Consider the following 23,521-nt stretch of genomic DNA (forward strand, 5'->3'; position numbering starts at 1 on the left):
TGACCACTGCCTCAGTAGGAACACCATGCATGTGGTTTACTGTAATACTAAGCTATTATCTCAACTGTCTCACTATCTTCCTCACCAATAGAGGATACTGTGTCTGAAAAGAGGCAGCCACTTATGAAAAACCATCACTCTCTCTTGGTTGGGATAGGCTTTCCCGGTTATCAGATTTAAAACAGACCATAGAAACGTCTGAACCTGCGGACGCTGGAGATGGGAATTTTTTGGGCATTGAAAGAGATGCCTAATCTGTGTAATGAATACACTGCTGCTTGCTTGTGTGCTAGGCAATGTTCTTTGCTGCTGCTCTTTTATCAACCAGCTGTCTTGGTAAAGAAAGAGGTGAGTGGCGTTTCTGCACACATTCTAGACATTTTGTAAATATCCTGGGAGCCTTGGTGACCCCAAGGGGAGGAACTTTGAATTGGTATTGTAGTCTACTTACCACAGAGCACAGGTGGAGGGTGGTGGACTGGACATATGTGGAGGAAGGCATCCTAGAGGTCGACAGCAATCACATAGATCCCTTTCGGGAGAAGCAGGACAATATATTGCAGAGTAATCACGTGGAAGTGTTCCAACAGGATGTAGGAGTTGAATGTGATAGTGTCGCCAACAGCTACAGAGTTGCATCCTTTTTGGGGTTCCAGAAGTACAGGGAGGCACCAAGTCAATGGCCCCTTTAGATAGCAGCACATTTACCTACTCCTTTAGCAGTCATAAATGGTCGCAACTGAGGACAGAGCAGTGAGTTGCAATGTTTGGTAATGTAGAACTCCAGACAGTACTCTGTTGAACCATAGAGAGCACAATTTGTTGGCGGTTATTTCTTATCATTAAGAACGGAAGAGCCTCAGTCTTGCCCCCGCAACCAGATGTTGTGTGAATAGGGAAGGAGTATTGGTGGGATGGCAAGGAAGTCACTGCATAGAGGCAGAGGCACCCCTCCTGGGGCCACTCTCCCTTGCAATGATATTGCTTAGGACTTGAGTCCTAAAAAAGCTGTTGTTGAAGAAACCCTTGTCTCTGAGGAAGTGTAAATGTTGTCGCTCCTCCTTCAGCCTGCTGGCATCAGAACATAGATCTGGGTACTGAAGCCTGTAAGACATCCATCACCTTCACAGTCTCCTGGAAACCAGACAGGTACTCGCCATCAAAAAGCCATGCTCAGCAGAGGTTGCTACACCTCAAACCTGAACACAGAGACCCTCAGATGTGGATGTTGCAGCAATAGGACATAATTTCAAGGGAGAAGTATCTGCATACTCCAAAACACACCTGGCATTTGTCTTTAACAAGTTACTTAAGATTGGTAACCAGTGCTTATCTCGTGAAAAAAGAGTGGGGGTGCCAAAGATCTGCTCAGAAGCAGGCGGCCGGTGAAGTTAAGCCTTGGAGTGCCGATTACCAAGGCTGGTAGTGTTTAATCCACTAGCAGACACTCCCTGCCCGTTTTTCTCACTCTTGCAGGTTCCTGTTTTCTCCCTTTGTGGCAGTTTTGCAGTATGTTAATAGGTGCCAGCCCCCCAAAATAAGTGTCAGTAGTTCCCATCATCAACCACCAGCTCAAATTAAGCACTGCCAGTAACAATTTATCTATTGTATACTCTAGTTAACTATAGATACCTCAGGCGCCAGACTGGTTGCAGAGAATTTTCCAGCAATGCTCCAGCACACCGATAGGTGGCTTCTGCAATTTTGCACCGACTCCCTGCTTCCCTGTAGGTGACAGATCAGGGCGCATATAAGCCCGAGCACGCATGCGGAAATCAGTTTCTTGCTTTACATTTTCAGCACCCTCAGACACAGAGCATAAAACAATTGTTTGTAATTGTGCTGATCACTAGCTTAAGACCTTTCTAGACATTAAAATGAGGACATTCCACAAAATGGGGAGAATGGAGGGCAGTGAAGAAACTGCGAGTAGGTAGAGTATCCACTAGAAAAAGCATTTACTTGTTCTTCTGATGGCTACTACCAACTGAAGAGTCGTCCCATTTTGAATAGATGTCAAAGCAGTATCGTTCAAAGGTGGAGGGTCTGTGGATTGGACTCAAACCAAGAAGTCTTGCAGCACAGAAACTGTCCTGGTCACAGATAATTTTAGAAAAATCACGGGCCAAGGCAACTCTGCTGTTTCTGTGTTACTAGGTCTGTTTAGGCACAGTAGTGGCATAGGTTGCTCTGTTTCCTTCCACTTGACTGACACACCACTCCCTCAAGGTCTTCCTCAGGGCTCCTCTTGAGGCACTACGATATTCAGTATTGACAGGCTTCCTCTGGCAGGTCTGGTATCAATGTTTGTTTCTGACATTCGTCTGTATATCAAATACATAGAAATAATCTTTCTATGATGACCCTTTGAAAGCCAAAGCAAATTTTCAAGCCCTTATGTGCGCAGTTTTAAGCAAACATCCTACATACTATTCTAATGACTGGTGGTAGTCAACCCCAGGGAAAGCCAGTAAGCCGGTGTTTCTGTTAAAAATCTTGGATTTGGGTAGGCGTGGCCAACAAACATGGCGAGTGGAAATAATCCACAGAAGCTCCGCTCGATACCTACTTGTGGGCGGAGGCACAGATGCCGCCCAAAAGGTGACGAGCAGGGGTGGGGGGGGAGTGTTGTTACGTGGGGACCGACTGCTAGCGAAACTAGAGGACTGCCGGGGGGCTGCGCAGACCCGTCTTGTCAGACGCAGGCAGCTAGTCCATAAATTGCTCCTGGGGATTGGGCGGAACCGAAGGCCTAATCCGGAGTTGCCTGACCTCGACATGGTGCAATGCGAGGTTGATCGAAGGCAGTCATAAGAGGGCTACTTAAAGACTAAACCGCTCAGCTTGATTAACCACCTGCATGAGTAGAGCAGCAGGTAAATGCAACTGGTGGACCCGTGGCAGCAGGGATGATACCCTCCTGCCCCAGGAGGATGTCCTGCAGGCCGGGGCGATACTTACACCCCGTGGAAGCATAAGAGCAATAGATAGTGCTTAGAACAGGAGATGCGGCCAGGGGTGTGTCACACAGGTGCAGCGGTGAAGGTGGTGCTTCTACTGGTCCCTGGGGCAGCTGCTAGTTCTGGGCCTCTACTTGATGAGGGTGACCACATTGCTCCACCCAGAAAGTGCACAGCTGCCACAACAAACCAGGACTTGCCTCTATGTCATGCAAGAAGCTACCATCCAATAGAGTCTCTAGCTACTTTGACCCGGTAGAGAGCATGGTGCTAACGAAAGATGACTTCCTTGCTTCACTACATGACATCAAGAATGAATTACGTGAAGAACTTAACACAGACATTAAAGCCACCTTTGAGTCCTTCAAAATCAGAAGTTAAATCATGTAGAGAGACTCGCTAACAGGTAGTAGTGGTATGATCGACTGCACATTCTGTGCATCTCACAATATCACAAATACCATATATTGCTGAATGGGTGGTGAATTGTTAGTGTGCCCTACTACCCCAGGGCAACAAGACATGTGCTACCAGAGGAGCACATGTATCACATGAATAAATCAAACAGTCCACAACAATCCACGATTGAAAGTAATAAACCCAAGAAGAAACAGTCAGGTTAATCCCAGTCCACGTTCTGAGTTTATTCCATGCTGGGAGTATAAGGAAAATGTCACTTACCCAGTGTACATCTGTTCGTGGCATTAGTCGCTGCAGATTCACATGCTGTGCATAGTCCGCCGTCTGGTGTTGGGTCGGAGTGTTACAAGTTGTTTTTCTTCGAAGAAGTCTTTTCGAGTCACGAGACCGAGGGACTCCTCCCACTTTGGTTCCATTGCGCATGGGCGTCGACTCCATCTTAGATTGTTTTCCCCGCAGAGGGTTAGGTAGGAGTTGTGTATGCTAATAATAGTGCCCATGCAATGGAATAAATACGTATGTACAAAATGAAGGTTTAATGTAATATATTTACAAATGTACAAATGTTCAAGATCTACTTCTAAACGGCTACAGGCTTCCAGGGAGGAGGGTGGGCGCATGTGAATCTGCAGCAACTAATGCCACGAACAGATGTACACTGGGTAAGTGACATTTTCCGTTCGGTGGCATGTGTAGCTGCAGATACACATGCTGTGCATAGACTAGTAAGCAGTTATCTCCCCAAAAGCGGTGGTTCAGCCTGTAGGAGTGGAAGTAGTTTGAAATAAAGTTCTTAGTACGGCTTGAACTACTGTGGCTTGTTGTGCAGATAACACATCTACACAGTAGTGTTTAGTAAATGTATGAGGCGTAGACCATGTTGCTGCCTTACATATTTCGGTCATTGGAATATTTCCGAGAAAGGCCATAGTAGCACCTTTCTTTCTGGTTGAGTGTGCCTTTGGTGTAATAGGCAGTTCTCTTTTTGCTTTAAGATAGCAGGTTTGGATGCACTTTACTATCCATCTGGCGATACCTTGTTTTGAAATTGGATTTCCTGTATGAGGTTTTTGAAAGGCAATAAACAGTTGTTTTGTCTTCCTAATTTCTTTTGTCCTGTCAATGTAGTACATTAGCGCTCTTTTGATGTCTAATGTATGTAGTGCTCTTTCAGCTATTGAATCTGGCTGTGGGAAGAACTCTGGCAATTCCACTGTTTGGTTTAAGTGGAATGGTGAGATAACCTTTGGTAAGAATTTTAGATTTGTTCTTAGAACGACCTTATGTTTGTGCATTTGAATAAATGGTTCTTGTATGGTAAACGCCTGTATTTCACTTACTCTTCTTAGAGATGTGATGGCAATGAGAAATGCAACTTTCCACGTTAAGTATTGCATTTCACAAGAATGCATGGGTTCGAAAGGTGGACCCATGAGCCTTGTCAAGACAATGTTGAGGTTCCATGAAGGAAAAGGTGGTGTCCTTGGTGGTATAATTCTCTTTAGGCCCTCCATAAACGCTTTAATGACAGGTATTCTAAATAGGGAAGTTGAATGAGTAATCTGCAGGTAAGCAGATATTGCTGCGAGATGTATTTTTATGGAAGAGAAAGCTAGATTTGATTTTTGTAAATGTAGTAAATATCCTACTACATCTTTTGGAGATGCATGCAATGGTTGGACTTGATTATTATGGCAGTAACAAACAAATCTTTTCCATTTACTTGCATAGCAGTGTCTAGTGGATGGTCTTTTAGCTTGTTTTATGACCTCCATACACTCTTGTTTAAGTGTCCAAATTCTAGGATTTCAGGAGCCAAATTGCTAGATTCAGCGATGCTGGGTTTGGATGCCTGATCTGTTGTTTGTGTTGTGTTAACAGATCTGGCCTGTTGGGTAGTTTGACATGAGGTACTACTGACAGGTCTAGTAGTGTGGTATACCAAGGTTGTCTTGCCCATGTTGGTGCTATTAGTATGAGTTTGTTTTGACTCAATCTGTTTACTAGATATGGAAGGAGAGGGAGAGGGGGAAAAGCGTACGCAAATATCCCTGACCAATTCATCCATAGAGCATTGCCTTGAGATTCGCGGTGTGGGTACCTGGATGCGAAGTTTTGGCATTTTGCGTTTTCTTTTGTTGCAAATAGATCTATTTGAGGTGTTCCCCAAATTTGGAAGTAAGTGTTCAGGATTTGGGGGTGAATTTCCCATTCGTGGACCTGTTGGTGATCCCGAGAGAGATTGTCTGCTAGCTGGTTCTGGATCCCTGGAATAAACTGTGCTATTAGGCGAATGTGGTTGTGAATTGCCCAATGCCATATTTTTTGTGTTGGGAGACACAACTGTGTCGAGTGTGTTCCCCCCTGTTTGTTTAAATAATACATTGTCGTCATGTTGTCTGTTTTGACAAGAATGTATTTGTGGGTTATCATTGGTTGGAATGCTTTCAACGCTAGAAATACTGCTAACAATTCTAGGTGATTTATATGAAACTTTCTTTGATGTACGTCCCATTGTCCTTGTATGCTGTGTTGATTGAGGTGTGCTCCCCACCCTGTCATGGAAGCATCTGTTGTTATTACGTGTTGTGGCACTGGGTCTTGGAAAGGCCGCCCTTTGTTTAAATTTGTACTGTTCCACCATAGAAGCGAGATGTATGTTTGGCGGTCTATCAACACCAGATCTAGAAGTTGACCCTGTGCATGTGACCATTGTGATGCTAGGCACTGTTGTAAGGGCCGCATGTGCAATCTTGCGTTTGGGACATTGGCTATGCATGAGGACATCATGCCTAGGAGTTTTAATACCATCTTTGCGTGTATCTTTTGTGTTGGATACATAGCTTGTATCACCTTGTGAAAATGTTGAACCCTTTGTGGACTTGGAGTGGCTATCCCTTTTGTTGTGTTGATTGTCGCTCCTAAGTATTGCTGTGTTTGACGAGGCAAAAGGTGTGACTTTGCATAGTTGATGGAGAATGAAAATGTCACTTACCCAGTGTACATCTGTTCGTGGCATCAGTCGCAGTAGATTCGCATGTTCTGCAATAGCTCGCCATCTGGTGTTGGGCCGGAGTGTTACAAGTTGTTTTTCTTCGAAGAAGTCTTTCGAGTCACGGGACCGAGTGACTCCTCCTTTTGTCTCCATTGCGCATGGGCGTCGACTCCATCTTCGATTGTTTTTCCCCGCAGAGGGTGAGGAAGGAGTTGAATTGTAGTAATAGTGCCCATGCAATGGAGTGACTAAGTATACACCTATTTAAGGTTGAGATGATACATATATAAATAATTGAAGGTAACTTCCAAACTGCTACAGGCTCCCGGGGAGGCGGGTGGGCACATGCGAATCTACTGCGACTGATGCCACGAACAGATGTACACTGGGTAAGTGACATTTTCAGTTCGATGGCATCTGTCGCTGTAGATACGCATGTTCTGCATAGACTAGTAAGCAGTTATTTCCCCAAAAGCGGTGGATCAGCCTGTAGGAGTGGAAGTAGTGTGAAATAATGTCCTTAATACAGCTTGACCTACTGTGGCTTGTTGTGCGGATAACACGTCTACACAGTAGTGCTTGGTGAATGTGTGAGGCGTAGACCATGTGGCTGCCTTACATATTTCTTGTATTGGGATGTTTCCTAGAAAGGCCATGGTAGCACCTTTCTTTCTGGTTGAGTGTGCCCTTGGTGTAATGGGCAGCTGTCGTTTAGCTTTAAGGTAGCAGATTTGGATGCATTTAACTATCCATCTGGCTATACCTTGTTTTGAAATTGGGTTTCCTGCATGAGGTTTTTGAAATGCAATAAAGAGTTGTTTAGTCTTTCTAATGTTCTTTGTTCTGTCAATGTAATACATTAATGCTCTTTTGACATCTAATGTGTGTAGTGCCCTTTCAGCTACGGTATCTGGCTGTGGAAAGAACACTGGAAGTTCCACTGTTTGATTTAGATGGAACGGTGAAATAACCTTTGGCAAAAATTTAGGATTGGTCCTTAGGACGACTTTATTTTTGTGTAGTTGTATAAAAGGTTCCTGTATAGTAAACGCCTGAATCTCGCTTACTCTTCTCAGGGAAGTAATGGCGATGAGAAATGCCACCTTCCAGGTTAGGAACTGTATGTCGCAGGAGTGCATGGGTTCAAAAGGTGGACCCATAAGTCTAGTTAGGACAACATTTAGGTTCCATGAAGGAACAGGTGGTGTTCTTGGTGGTATAATTCTCCTAAGGCCCTCCATGAATGCTTTAATGACTGGTATTTTATATAGGGAAGTTGAATAGGTAGTCTGCAGGTATGCAGATATTGCTGCAAGGTGAATCTTAATGGAAGAGAAAGCTAGGTTAGATTTTTGTAAGTGAAGCAAGTAACCCACTACGTGTTCTGGAGTTGTGTGTAATGGTTGTATTTGATTAATATGGCAGTAGCAAACAAACCTCTTCCATTTACTTGCATAGCAGTGCCTGGTGGATGGCCTTCTTGCTTGTTTTATGACTTCCATACATTCTTGGGTAAGTTGTAAGTGCCCGAATTCTAGGATTTCAGGAGCCAGATTGCTAGATTCAGCGATGCTGGATCTGGGTGTCTGATCTTTTGGTTGTGCTGTGTCAACAGATCTGGCCTGTTGGGCAATTTGATGCAGGGTACCACTGATAGGTCTAGCAGCGTTGTGTACCAGGGTTGCCTTGCCCAAGTTGGTGCTATCAATATGAGTTTGAGTTTGCTTTGACCGAGTTTGTTTACCAGGTAAGGAAGGAGAGGGAGAGGAGGAAAAGCGTAAGCAAATATCCCTGACCAGTTCATCCATAGGGCATTGCCTTGGGATTGTTTGTGTGGGTACCTGGATGCGAAGTTTTGGCATTTTGCGTTCTCCCTTGTCGCAAACAAGTCTATCTGAGGTGTTCCCCAGAGTTTGAAATAAGTGTTCAGAATTTGGGGGTGAATTTCCCATTCGTGGACCTGTTGGTGATCTCGAGAGAGATTGTCTGCGAGTTGATTTTGGATCCCTGGTATAAACTGTGCAATTAGGCGAATTTGGTTGTGAATTGCCCAATGCCAGATTTTTTGTGCTAGCAGGCTTAACTGCGTGGAGTGCGTCCCTCCCTGCTTGTTTAGATAATACATTGTTGTCATGTTGTCTGTTTTGACGAGAATGTATTTGTGAACTATTATTGGTTGGAAAGCTTTTAGTGCTTGAAAAACTGCTAGAAGTTCTAGGTGATTGATATGCAGTTTTGTTTGATGTACATTCCATTGTCCTTGTATGCTGTGTTGATCGAGGTGTGCTCCCCACCCTGTCATGGAAGCATCTGTTGTTATTACGTATTGTGGCACTGGGTCTTGGAAAGGCCGCCCCTTGTTTAAATTTATGTTGTTCCACCACAGAAGCGAGAGGTAAGTTTGGCGGTCTATTAACACCAGATCTAGAAGGTGACCCTGTGCTTGAGACCACTGTGATGCTAGGCACTGTTGTAAGGGCCTCATGTGCAGTCTTGCGTTTGGGACAATGGCTATGCATGATGACATCATGCCTAGGAGTTGTAATACCATCTTTGCTTGTATTTTTTGTGTTGGATACATGCGTTGTATGATGGTGTTGAAATTTTGAATTCTTTGTAGACTTGGAGTGGCTACTCCCTTTGATGTGTCTATTATGGCTCCCAGGTATTGTTGTACCTTGCGTGGCAGAATTTTGGATTTTGTGAAATTGACGGTGAACCCGAGTTTGAAGAGGGTTTGTATGATCTGATTTGTGTGATTTGAGCACTGTATGAACGAATGGGCCTTGATTAGCCAGTCGTCCAAATATGGGAACACATGTATTTGCTGCCTTCTTATGTGTGCAGCGACTACCGCTAGACATTTGGTAAAGACTCTTGGTGCGGTTGTTAATCCGAAAGGCAGTACCTTGAATTGGTAATGTATTCCTTTGAATACAAACCTTAGGTATTTCCTGTGCGATGGGTGTATTGGTATATGGAAATAAGCATCCTTGAGGTCTAAAGTTGCCATGTAGTCGTGTAGTTTTAGCAATGGCAATACTTCTTGTAGTGTGACCATGTGGAAGTGGTCTGATTTGATGAAAGTGTTTACTACTCTGAGGTCTAGGATTGGTCTCAGCGTTTTGTCCTTCTTTGGTATCAGAAAGTACAGTGAGTAAACTCCTGTGTTTATTTGTGTGTTTGGCACTAATTCGATTGCATTCTTTTGCAATAGTGCCTGCACTTCTATCTCCAGGAGATTGGAATGGTGTGTTGTTAAATTTTGTGCTTTTGGTGGTATGTTTGGAGGGAATTGTAGAAATTCTATGCAATAACCATGTTGGATAATTGCTAGAACCCAAGTGTCTGTAGTGATTTCCTCCCATGCTTTGTAATAATGACCTATTCTTCCCCCCACTGGTGTTGTGTGGAGGGGGTGAGTGACATGTGAGTCATTGTTTAGTAGTAGGGGTTTTGGGGCTTTGAAATCTCCCTCTATTTCTAGGGAATTGCCCTCCTCTATATTGTCCCCGAAAACCTCCTCTATACTGTCCCTGGTAAGTGGACGGTGTTGCTTGTGAGGTGCTGGCTTGTGTGCTTTGACCCCGAAACCCCCCTCGAAAGGGCGTTTTACGGAATGTGCTGTAATTCCCTCTGCTCTGCGGGGAGTAGAGTGCGCCCATGGCTTTGGCAGTGTCCGTATCTTTTTTGAGTTTCTCAATCGCTGTGTCCACTTCTGGACCGAACAGTTCTTTTTCATTAAAAGGCATATTGAGAACTGCTTGTTGAATCTCTGGTTTAAATCCAGACGTTCGGAGCCATGCATGCCGTCTGATAGTTACAGATGTATTAATTGTCCGTGCAGCTGTATCTGCAGCGTCCATGGAGGAACGTATCTGGTTGTTGGAGATGGTCTGTCCCTCCTGAACCACTTGTTTCGCCCTATTTTGGAAGTCCTTGGGCAGATGTTCAATGAGATGTTGCATCTCGTCCCAGTGGGCTCTGTCATAGCGCGCAAGTAGTGCCTGGGAGTTCGCGATGCGCCACTGGTTTGCAGCTTGTGCTGCGACTCTTTTACCAGCTGCATCGAACTTGCGGCTTTCTTTATCTGGGGGTGGTGCATCTCCAGATGTGTGAGAGTTGGCCCTTTTCCTAGCTGCTCCTACAACAACAGAGTCTGGTGGCAGCTGTGTAGTGATGAAAGCTGGGTCCGTAGGAGGCGGCTTATACTTCTTTTCCACCCTTGGTGTGATTGCCCTACTTTTGACCGGCTCCTTAAAGATGTCTTTTGCGTGCCGGAGCATACCAGGGAGCATAGGCAGGCTTTGGTAGGAGCTGTGGGTGGCGGAGAGGGTGTTGAATAAGAAATCATCCTCGACCTGTTCTGAGTGGAGGCTTACGTTGTGAAATTGTGCTGCTCTAGCCACCACTTGAGAATACGCGGTGCTGTCTTCTGGTGGAGATGGCTTTGTAGGGTATGCCTCCGGACTGTTATCTGACACTGGGGCGTCGTATAGGTCCCATGCGTCCTGATCTTGGTCACCCTGGCTCATGGTGGTGTGAGCTGGGGAGTGTGATGGAGTTTGTGCTGGTGAAACGTTAATCACGGGCGGAGGAGAGGGTGGTGGTGTAATTCTTTTAACCACTTTTGGTTGTGGTGCTTGTTCCGTCTGGAACTCCAACCTTCTCTTTCTCCTAATGGGGGGAAGGGTGCTTATTTTTCCTGTCCCCTGCTGAATGAAGATACGCTTTTGCGTATGGTCCACATCAGTTGCTTGTAGCTCTTCCTCAAACCTATGCTTTTGCATTTGGGAGGTTAGCGAGTGCTCTTCTGTATAAGAGCCTGAAGCTGGGTCGCTTGCAGTTTGTTTCGGCGTCGAAACTTTGTCTGCGTGTTTTTTCGGCTCCGAGGTGACTTTTTTCCTTTTCGGGGCCGAAACCTCTCGGCGTCGATCTGTTTCGGTGCCGCTGTCTCGGCGTTGAGCCGTGTCCACACCGGCATCACGGTGTCGAGGCTTGTCTCCAGCACTTGCTCGGTCCCGAGAAGGCTGCGTGCCGGTGTCTCGACCGGAGTCGGACGATCTCGGCACTGTTTTGGCCTTTTTCGGTGCCGACGGTCGGTCACCGAATTTATGGGTGGAGCCATGGCCTGGTGGCAGTGGCGTCCCCTGGGCCTTGTAAGTGTTTCTTTGTGTGGTTTTCGACGTCTTACTCACGGTTTGTGTGTCGTCGAATCCTTCGGAGTCTGAGTCTTGGATCGAGAAGGTACCTTCTTCTTCCTGTTCCTCGAACTCCCGTTGGGCTGTCGGTGCGGACGCCATTTGAAGTCTTCTGGCTCGACGGTCTCGGAGTGTTTTTCGGGACCGGAACGCACGACAGGCCTCGCAGGTGTCTTCGCTGTGCTCAGGTGACAGGCACAGGTTGCAGACCAAGTGTTGGTCTGTGTAGGGGTATTTATTGTGGCATTTGGGGCAGAAACGGAACGGGGTCCGTTCCATCGGCGTTCTTCAGCACGCGGTCGGGCCGACCAGGCCCCGACGGAGGATCGAAAAACTACCCCGAAGGGCACCGGAGCTCTTCGATCTTCGATGCGGTGTGGAATCTAAGTACGCCGATCCCGAACGCAACAATACCGACGAAAATCTTCCGAAATTAGCTAATTTTCCGTTCCGAAACTCGGAGCGACAGGAACACGTCCGAACCCGATGGCGGAAAAAAAACAATCGAAGATGGAGTCGACGCCCATGCGCAATGGAGACAAAAGGAGGAGTCACTCGGTCCCGTGACTCGAAAGACTTCTTCGAAGAAAAACAACTTGTAACACTCCGGCCCAACACCAGATGGCGAGCTATTGCAGAACATGCGTATCTACAGCGACAGATGCCATCGAACACCTAGTTTGTAAAGGGTTTGTATAACATAATCTGTGTGGTGTGAACACTTTGTTAGCGAGTTGGTTTTGATTAACCAATCGTCTAGGTACAGAAACACGTGTATTTGCTGCCTCCTGATATGTGCAGCTACTACTGCTAGACATTTTGTAAAGACTCTTGGTGCTGTTGTTATTCCGAATGGCAACACTTTGAATTCGTAATGTATTCCTTTGAATACGAACCTTAGGTATTTCCTGTGCGAGGGATGTATCGGTATATGGAAATACGCGTCTTTTAGATCTAACGTTGTCATGTAGTCTTGCTGTTTCAGTAGTGGTATTACGTCTTGTAACGTGACCATGTGAAAGTGGTCTGATTTGATGTAGGTGTTTAGTGTTCTGAGATCTAATATTGGTCTCAGAGTTTTGTCCTTTTTTGGTATTAGAAAGTACAGTGAGTAAACTCCTGTGTTCTTTTGTGTTTTTGGTACTAATTCTATTGCGTCTTTTTGCAGTAATGCTTGAACTTCTAGTCCTAGAAGGTCTATATGCTGTTTTGACATATTGTGTGATTTCGGTTGGACATTTGGAGGGAGTTGGAAAAATTCTATGCAATAACCATGTTGGATAATTGCTAAGACCCAAGTGTCTGTTGTTATTTCTTCCCATGATTTGTGGAACTGGCTTAGTCTTCCCCCCACTGGTGTTGTGTGAAGGGGTTGTGTGACCTGTGAGTCACTGTTTATTTGGAGGGGGTTTTTGGACCTTGAAACTTTTCCCGGTTTCTTGGGAATTGGCCCCCTCTGTATTGGCCCCGAAAGCCACCCCTTTGATATTGTCCCTGGTAGGGAGGTGGTCTTGATTGTGAGGTGCTGGCTTCTGTGGCTTGACCTCGAAACCCTCCTCTGAAAGTAGTTTTGCGAAATGTGCCAAATGTGCCTCTGCCCTGCGGGGAATAGAGTGCGCCCATGGCTTTAGCTGTGTCAGTGTCCTTTTTTAATTTTTCAATTGCAGTGTCCACTTCTGGGCCAAACAATTGCTGTTCATTGAACGGCATATTGAGCACTGCCTGTTGTATCTCAGGTTTGAAGCCGGATGTGCGCAACCATGCGTGCCTCCTTATTGTTACAGCAGTATTTATTGTTCTTGCAGCTGTATCTGCTGCATCCATAGAAGAACGGATTTGGTTGTTGGATATATTCTGTCCCTTTTCAACCACTTGTTTTGCCCGTTGCTGGAATTCTTTGGGGAGGTGCTCGATGAGATGCTGCATCTCGTCCCAATGGGCTCTGTCATATCGCGCTAGGAGTGCCTGCGAGTTGGCAATGCACCATTGATTTGCAGCTTGTGCTGCAACCCTTTTCCCCGCTGCATCAAACTTGAGGCTCTCCTTGTCAGGAGGTGGTGCGTCGCCTGATGTGTGCGAGTTGGCTCTTTTACGAGCTGCTCCTATGACAACTGAATCTGGGGTCAGTTGTGATGTAATAAAAGCAGGGTCTGTGGGCGGTGCCTTGTATTTCTTCTCCACCCTTGGAGTTATTGCTCTGCTTTTAACTGGCTCCTTAAAAATTTGTTTAGCGATACATTATGAAACTCTGCTGCCCTAGCTACCACCTGTGCATATGCTGTACTGTCCTCAGGTGGTGAGGGCTTAGTGGGGTACGACTCAGGGCTATTGTCCGATACTGGAGCGTCATAGAGATCCCATGCGTCCTGATCATCTTGGCTCATGGTGGTATGTGCTGGTGATTGTGGCGGAGTCTGTGCCGGCGATATATGAGTTGCCGGTGGTGGAGAGGGTGGTGGAGTTACCTTCTTTACCACTTTTGCTTGTGGTGTCTTTTCTTGTTGTTGGAAATCTAGTTTCCTTTTTCTTCTGATTGGGGGAAGAGTGCTGATCTTCCCTGTACCACTTTGTATAAAGATCCGCTTTTGTGTGTGATCTACATCCGTTGTTTGTAATTCCTCCTCAAATCTGTGTCTTTGTAGTTGGGAGGACAGTGATTGTTCCTCTGAGTAGGAACTGGCTTTCGGTTCGGTTGCTGGGCGTTTTGGCACCGAAACCGTGTCTTTTGTTGTTTTCGGCTCCGACGAGATCTTTCTCTTTTTCGGTGTCGTACCCTCTCGGTGTCGACCATCTTCGGTGCCGCTATCTCTGTGCCGAGCAGCTTCGGTGCCGCTGTCTCTGTGCCGAGCAGCTTCGGTGCCGCTGTCTCTGTGCCGAGCAGCTTCGGTGCCGCTGTCTCTGTGCCGAGCAGCTTCGGTGCCGCTGTCTCTGTGCCGAGCAGCTTCGGTGCCGCTGTCTCTGTGCCGAGCAGCTTCGGTGCCGCTGTCTCAGTGTCGACCCTTTTGTGTGGCACTTTCTCGGTCCCGAGATTGCTGCGTGCCTGTGTCTCGACCTGAGTCGGACGATCTCGGCACCAGCTCGCCCTTTTTCGGTGCCGATGGACGGTCACCTACTTTATGGGTTGAGCCATGGCCTGTTGGCAGTGGCATCCCCTGGGCTTTGTCTGTTTTTTCGTGTGTTCTTTCTTTCGACGTCTTACTCACGGTTGGTTGCTCGTCGACGTCGAATTCTTCGGAATCTGAATCGCGGATGGAGAAAGTTTCTTCTTCTCCTTCCTCCTCGAACCCTTGTTGTCCTGTCGGCGTGGAAGCCATCTGTAACCTCCTGGCTCTTCGGTCCCTGAGCGTTTTTCTCGACCGAAACGCGCGACAGGCCTCACACGACTCTTCCTTGTGCTCGGGGGACAGGCACAAGTTACAGACCAAATGTTGGTCTGTATAAGGATATTTACTGTGGCATTTAGGACAGAATCGGAACGGGGTCCGTTCCATCAGTCTCGATGTTGCATGCGGTCGGGCCGACCAGGCCCCGACGGGGGATCGAAAATACCCCGAAGGGTTACCGGAGCTCTTTAAGGCTCGGTGTCGATTTGCCCTAACTATCCCGATACCGAACGAAACAATACCGACGAATTTTCCGTTGATTCTGACTAACTTTCCGACCCGAAACACGGAGCGAAAAGGACTCGTGACTCGAAAATAATTCTTCGAAGAAAAACAACTTGTAACACTCCGACCCAACACCAGACGGCGGACTATGCACAGCATGTGTATCTGCAGCTACACATGCCACCTAACATCATGTTGCCAGATTCTTCCATCAGTCAATCTTTGTTCATCAAACTGTATAACCAGTCAAACCATCTATGAACAGCCACCATGTGTTTCATCACACCATGTGACTTTTTCAAGGCTCCAAAGAGGTAAAGGCAGCTATTAACTCTCCTCTTCTACACAAATCACCCGGTCCAGACAGCCTTGGTGCTCACTTCTACAGAACCTTTGGTTCAGACATGACCCCTCGCCTCACTGAGCTCTTTGACCAGGTAATGGAAGGCCATACTATCTCTCCTACTTAGGAAGAAGCCCTACTAACGCTCATTCCTAAGCCAGGGGAGAACCCCCAATCATGTGCTGCCTATCAACCTATTGCTCTTCTAAATCTGGATGCAAAATTATATTCTAAAATTCTGGCTAAAAGACTGGAAGAGGTATTGCCCGACTTGATTAATCCCGACTAACCGGGATTCATTAAAAGGTCACAAGACATGATAATTTACGACTAGTAGTTCACCTGATGGAGACTAAGAAGAAGGTCACTGCTATACTGTTGGCACTCTATGACAAAAAGGCTTTTGACCATGTGAAGTGGTCCTTTTTAAACGGCAACCCTATGGCGGTTTGGATTCAATGACCAGTTTATAGCCATGATAATTCTAAGGGCACCTTGTGATACCCTTGACCAATCACCATAATTAAATCAAGAATGTTTGCCTTGTACCTCACATTAATCCAGATAAAAAGAACCCACAAAAAAACAACTTTAATTGGGGAATTGAGCTTAGCCAGAGGCCAAGATGTCCGCAAAAGATACGAGCTCCTGTGGCAGAGGGATGGAACAGCAGTAATGGATCCAAGCATGTCGGTCAACTGGCAGCACAGAACAGAGGCCATCATGGGCCGCATTATGAGGTATCCAGCCAAATATAGAAAGACAGCAAGAGCCAACCAGGTGCATGTGGGCGGACGAGAGGCCAGGCCCAGCTGTGGGAGGGAGAATGCCAGTGAGTGGAATGAATTGAGTGGTGAGACAGATGCCACAGGAGAGCGAACCAGCGCTGTAAATGTGTTAAATGCAGAAATAGACCAGCACTGGCGGTTACAACATCGGAATTCATCACCAAGGCCATAGCACTGTGGGGTGTCAAACATGAATACATGTAGTGCGATAAACTGCATCAGTCAAAATGCACACTCCCAGAAATAAACTGAGGCATTGCTCTTGTCACCAAGCACTACCTGAATACCTCACAGACGCTAATTGTGGTATTGCCTGGCCACCCAGAGACCACCACCCTAATAATGTTATTAAGCATCCGGGATTCTCTCTCCTCACACCGGGTCGGTGCTTGATCCTGGCACTCCTTGTTAATTACTACCACCACCTTTATTACCCTAAAAGTAACACCACTACCACACAAATGCAAACTATATGGATGATGTGGCCACTGTTGTTAAGTAATGCTAATAGCGTCTTTGGAACTATGCAGGAAGCTGGCTCTCTGTACGGTGCACTAAATAAAAGTGCACTGTGCAGAGAGTCCTGTGGATCACAAATTTGTTTGCAGAGGCAAAAGCAGATAGGACTAATGCTCTATTTTGGGGTAGTGTGGGCAAGCAGTTAGGCTTTTCAGGGAGTAGTGCTAAGCATCTGTTGTACTCACAGAGGCAATAAAGAAGAATAAATCTGAGACCAATTTAGAAACATACCAATTCTTTCTATATATGTTTCAAAACCAAGAACTTCATAATCGAGTAAGTAGACTTAAGCATGAATACTTTGCTGTTTCAGAAATCAACACAGTGCAATTTTCAGAGTTCTCTCAATGTTATCCTATGGAGGAAAACAATGTTCAGCAAACACAGGGTTAACAACAACTTATGAGGTCTTGCTCAGGAAGCAAAGCTAAGTACTGGTCACTGAGCAGAACCACACCAGCAGGTCACACCGGCATCGGGTGCCCAGTAGTTCTCAATGGGAGTTAGAACTCGTGACAAACAGGCTGCATACTCTGGCTAGGAAGCCTGTCAGGGACAACAAAGCAGGTAGGTAGTAGTCTTGGAGTGCTCAGGGTCGTAGGTGCACCTTTGGTCCTTTTCTCCAGGGCCAAGGGGCGACGGGTGCAAGGGTGTCCTTATGCATCGGGTTTTCTAGTCTGGGAGCACTCGCAGTCAGGGGATCCTGGGTGTTGAGGCTGCAGGCATTGTCAGGGAGTCCAGCAGTGGTGGACTCAAGCTCTTAGGAGCCGAGGGACGTCATTTGCACCAGTGACCTATCTTAGATAGGGTCAGGGGTGACGGGTGCAGTGGATGCTGGAGGTGTGGGATTTTCTCTCATCACAAGGCTGCTGGAGAGGGGGGACTGCGTACAAAGGCTGCAGGCATCATGGGTGATACCAAGATGGGTGAGACCACAATGGACTCAGTCTCTGGGCAGCTGGGAAACTGCTTTGGCCCCATTGGTTGGCTTCACCTCGGGTCGTGGACCTCTGGTGCAGTGGTCACTTCATGTGTTGGGTATTTGGGGTTCCAGAAGCTGCAGTCTTTTTTTCCTTGAAGTTCTGTTTCTCAGCAGGTCAGCTGCTCGTGGAAGACTTGAGTCTTTATGGAAGGCAGAACAAGTTGGCTTCTTGGGCAGAGCCCTTTGAGATCACAGACAGTCTGGAGTGGTCCTCTGCTTCTTCTTTTCCTCTTCTGCGGGTGCAACTCTTCTTTTTCCTAGTCTTCTTAGGTAGGGTCAGGACGGGGGGGGATCATCTCCACCATCTGGAGAGGCCTGGGTCGCAATCACAAAGGTGGCTAGGCAATTAAAGCTCTCCATCCTGATTGGGTGAGGCTTTTGTCTCAGGCCCACGAGAGTGCTGGCTCTTACCAGGGGGTGGTGGGGGGAAGGGGGGCACAAACGGGTCTGTGGTGGCAGAACTGGTCAGGACCAGTCAGTCAACACACTAGTGGCTGGTAGGGTTCAGGGGGCACCTCAAAGGTGTCTTCTGTGTGCATTTATTAATAAATGCATCACTGAATTCAGTGAGGGTTTATTATTCTGACATGGGGAACTCGCAATGACCAGTGTCCAGCACATGCATTTAAAATGGCTTCCCTGTTCACTTACTATATCTCAGAATCGAAAGAGACATAACAGAGGCATATCTGCACATGCACCCTGCGTTAACTTAGACCTGGCACATGCAGTGATAAAGGACCAGACATGCATGTGACAGGTCATGTTTTTAATTTAGGAAATATACAAGGGAAAATGTTGTATAATGTTATGCAGGTTAGATGAGACTGGATGCATTTGTAAAGCATGTGGCTACCCTAACGCTTTTCAGCGCTGAAAGTGAGCAAATGAAAAAGGAGCATCAGGGAGCAGCTGGGGAAAGATTATTGGGGGAAGAGCCAGGCCTTTAGCAGCGTCCTAAAAAGAGGGTAATTGGCTAGCCATCTCAGTGCAATGGAGAGCAAATTCCCGAGTTTAGGTACTAAATAGACAAATGATCTCCCACCCCATCTGGATCTGTAAATTCTAGGCACCTTCAGGAGTCGACATGTAGCGGTCCTTAAGGACCTGCAGGTGTGTAGGGGGGGAAAATTCATCCTGATCATGGGAGGATCTTTAGAGTTTAGCCATTTATGTGCCAGGTACAGTGATTTAAATGTAATACTTGATCCAATGGGAAGTCAATGTAGCGAGGCAATGGCCTCTTTTACTGAGGCAAATCGCAGAATTATAAGAAAGGTCCTAACAGCAGCATTTTGAACCACCCGAAACCTTTTATTAACAAATTTTGAGGACAGTAGTTAAAGTGAGTTGCAGTAATCCAGCCATGACAGGACCAAGGATTGGACAACACTTCTTCTAGACGCATTTGGAATGAGATCCAAAATGTTGCCTAAGGTCCTGAGAACACCAAAACCGGTGGTCTTAAGCTTTTTTGCTTGTTCATCCATAGACAGTGATTCATCCAACCAGATTCCCAGGCTTTATATGGGGGAAGAAGGGACTAGTGGGTATCTCAGACATTCTGGCCAGTTGATCGCTGGTTGGGGATCTGGACTGTTACCTAAAATCATAAGCTCAGTTTTTCCCCTATTCAGTTTTAGGCAACAGTTCGCCATCCATCTGGCCACTCTTTCCAGGCAGGGGTCTAACTGATGTTGCACAGGCCGCTTACCAGGAGCAAGGGATACCGCCAGTTGTGTATCATCAGCGAAAGAGACTAATGATAGGCCATATTCCTGCTCAATGTCTGCCAAGGGGAACAGGTACATAGTAAAGACAGTGGAGCTAACGGCAGAGCCTTGTGGAACCTCACACTTCACAAGCAAGACAGAGAAATATGAGTTTTCACAAATTTGAAATGTTCAATCCTTCAAAAAGGAGGTAAGTCATTTGAGGCGCAAAATTCTCGACTCCTGCTTCTCTAAGCCTATCAGTAACTGTCACAGGGTCAACTGTATCAAAAGCTGCACTTAAATCCAGCATAATTATCGCAGCATCACCTCCTTAGCCTAGCATAGTTATTACCTCCCCTGTTACTGCTAGCAGGGCTGTTTCCCTGCTATGTGGGTCGCAGAAACCTATCTGAGCAACATGCAGGCACTGATTTTGTTCAAGAAACATCAGGAGGGATTAACATGTTTTTCAAGAATCTTACCAATGGCGGCTGTAGGGAGAATGGTTCATAGTTCCCTGGGGTAATGGGATCTCAATATTTTTTTTTTGTAGCAGGGGCCTGACTACTGCATGCTTCCACTTCTTTGGTACAATTCCAGTGGGGAGAGGGAGATTGAGTAACTCCATTATGGTAGAAAATATAACTTTCATTCCTTCTAACAATATATGCACCGGAACGGGGTCTACCAGGGAACCCAGATTTAACCTTGCTGACTAGCGCAAATACACCATCCTCAGTGATGAGTGGGAAGAAGGACAATTCAATTGAGGAGGACATGGGCGTGGTCTTAACTGCCCGTGTTGATGGTTGCAAGAGATTAAGTTGTAACGGCTCAAATATCTGGGACTTTATTATGGAAAAATGCAACCAGCTCATTACGGCGGGCTTCAGTGGGAGTTGGAAGGGGACTGCCGTTTTCTAAAGTGATGAGGGGTTTTACAATCTTGAAAGTTCCATTGTGCCATTGGAGGCCTGGCTAATTTTGTCTTCAAAGTAAGCTGCCTAAGCCTTTTTAACTTCTCCATGGTAATCCTTGAAGGCTTTTCTCTAAGCTATTTTCAAGTGATCTTCCTATGTTCTCCTCTATTTCTTCTCTAATTTCTTACAATCTTTTCTCAAGGAGTCAAAGTGTGCATTAAACCAGGGTGCAGATTTTCCTTCTGATCCATTTTTAACTTAGTAACTGGGATACTAATATCAAGAGCATGTGCAATGCAATCTTACAATTGTCTATAGGCAAAGGCTTGGTTGTCCCCTAATGTGGGTATGGACGTAGCAAGAGCTGCTGTCCATTACTTAATCTAAAATTTAGACCATATATGGTCTAATCTAGAAGAGGGCTTGGTCCCAGCTCTGGTTGCCATGTTAACGAGTGTAAAAGGCACAAGACAATGATAAGTCCAGGGCATGAGACAAGACGTATTTACCTGAATCTTAGGGTCATTGGTAAAAATTGGGTCAGCAAATGCCCTTTGACATGAATGAGGCCAATTACTTTTTATTATTAAATGAATGGCCTTTAAATCCGGTATTAACCTTCTGGTTGTTGGGTGTGTTATTAATTTCATCTACATGTATACTGAAGCCTCCCAAGATAGTTATATTAGTTTTTTCAATGGCCAAACTGGCCACTAAGTCCGGGAGGGTCTCAACAAACTTAGAACAGGTTCCTGGAGGTCTGTATAATAGAACTCCTATAAAGTGGCATGTAGAGGATAAAAAGAGAGTAAACAGAAGGTTTTTGCAGTCAGGAATAAGCATGGTGTTGACCATGCAACTAAACAGGTCTTTTAAGACAATAGTAATATCCCCACCTACTATGTTTACTCAATCTAGTCTGCATGTATGATATCCAGCAGGCAAAGCAGCCATATCATCTGGTGCAGCGTTATGATGTAGCCATGTTTCCATAATGAATAAAATATCTGGGTGCTCGTCCTCTATTATCAAACAAATCTCAGTTTTGTGGCATGGGAGGGACCAACAATTCACTAAAAACATTTTCCAGAGCCTCCTTTCGATGGGGGATCCATATAATGTTATTCTGGAGTTTTCTCGTACATCCAGGGAATAGCTGCACACTGTACAGTGCTGTTCTCGTGCCGTTTTCTGATTTTCAGGTTTGTGGGGCGGGCTGGGGTTTTGAGGAGGAGGAGGGAGACACGCCTGAGTAGTGTGTGGCGGTCTCAATGAGTGAAGCTGTTGTGAAGAGAATCTTACCTGACCAATGAGCATCTGGGCAGGGTGCCTGGCCCCTGGTCCCATTCAGGCACAGATGGGGTTGCCTTTGGCGCACCCATGCTACCTTCAAATAATGAGGGCACCTAACCACTAGAGTTCTGACCTTCCAGGTGACTATGGTTAGCTAATGCAAAAAGTCAAACTTTAAGGACTTTCCTGCTCCCCTTTCCTTCATTAAAACGCCAATTCCCTTAAACAAAATATAAAAACAACTGAAAATAAATAAAACACATACAAAAAACACTTTCCGAGTATTTGTTGAAAAACAAAGCTCCAAATGGTGCAGCGCTAATCTCACCTGTAAGGGTTTAGAGTTATGCGTTCAACATGTACAAACTGAACACATGATACGTTATTTTTTTTGTCATTCTATTGTAAATCTGGAAACAAAACTTTTCAATTAAAAAAAAAAACATTGGGTCCTGGTTATCAGACATTAATCTTTAGGGTTTCATAATTGTGCTTACACAACGTGCTTTTTACATTGTCTGATCATACAACCAAGATACAAATAACAATAAAGGCACAAGCAGCTTGGTACCAACTCGGTCTCCAACATCAAATAAAACGTCTGCCACCTCATACCCCAGTCACATTTAAACTAGTGATCAAGCAGGTTATTAGCACACCGCGGCTTGCTCGAGTTGAAAAGGGACTATGAAGCCAGGGGGAGAGCGAGGTAGATGAGCTTTTTACCATCAAGCAGGTGAGTCTACAGAGCTACAGAGGTCGATATGAAAATACAAGCTACCTCAATGGAGGTCATTTAAGGAGAAGCCATTTCAATTCATCTCAAACCAGTCATGTTTCCATGACACTGAACATGAACAGAAAATGTAACAGATGGTTAAACTTTGACTAGCTTAATCTGGATAAACAAACCCGATAGCAGATACTGCTAATCAAAGAGTGATGTTGTGGAACACTGATAGAAAGGAAGATTACTAGTGAGGTAATTGCAACGATGCACAAAGAGAATCAAAACTGAAAAAAAGAGTGAAACAAAGATGTAACAATATATGTGCAGGAAACATACGTAGCAACTGTAGCTCTGTTCGCAAGAAATAACTGGAAGCTGGCACATGTGTAGGAATCCTTTGCTATCCCCCATAGATATTACTGGAGGAGACCAACAAACTAACAGAGTAGTCTAGGCGTACAAGACAGTTGTGAGGTTGACTACGGCTCAGCAGAGTAAGCAAACCTCTGAACACTTTTGGTGCACAATCACAGTCATTGTACAGTGGGCAGGCAGCAAGGCTAAGTAATTTTTGTACTTCAAATTTAGCCCAACTAATGGTACAGAGTAGAGAAATTACTCACGCCAGGATGAGCGCACACAGCATGTCTAGCACCGCCATGTGAATCGTAGGCAAGATCAGCATCTTCAGGGGCCCATCCCCAAGCCAGCTCTGAACAAGAAAGAAAGCAGTACAGTTAGCTCATCACCACTCTCACTGCACCCACCTCAAAGCGAACTGCTTTGTTCCAGTTTCATTGGAAAATAAAATGCATTACAAGACATCAGGTAGATAAATATATGCCGAACTCAGAAATGCACCTATACGTATTGTACAATGCTGATGTATAACCATAAACAAATACCAACACACTGAAAGACAGGGATACTGCAAACAGATAAGCATTTCACATTAAAAATAAGCATATGGATATTATCAAGGGTAGTCAAAGACATTTGTTTATTTGGAATGAGTAAATAGATGAAAACTGTTCAGTTGTAAAGGTG

The 23,521-nt window shown here is 45.6% G+C and overlaps 1 protein-coding gene across 2 annotated transcripts in view; it reads right to left on the bottom strand.

Moving 5' to 3' along the window:
* Positions 1–23,521, bottom strand: part of PELP1 (proline, glutamate and leucine rich protein 1) — a 244,783-nt gene that overhangs the window by 131,369 nt on the left and 89,893 nt on the right. For both annotated transcript variants that reach the window (XM_069216298.1, XM_069216299.1), the window contains one exon: positions 23,098–23,186. In XM_069216298.1, the coding sequence (XP_069072399.1) occupies positions 23,098–23,186 (89 nt within the window). The remainder of the gene's footprint in view (positions 1–23,097; positions 23,187–23,521) is intronic.

This window comes from Pleurodeles waltl, chromosome 12 (assembly GCF_031143425.1).
Source record: "Pleurodeles waltl isolate 20211129_DDA chromosome 12, aPleWal1.hap1.20221129, whole genome shotgun sequence".
Classification (NCBI taxonomy): Eukaryota; Metazoa; Chordata; class Amphibia; order Caudata; family Salamandridae; genus Pleurodeles; species Pleurodeles waltl.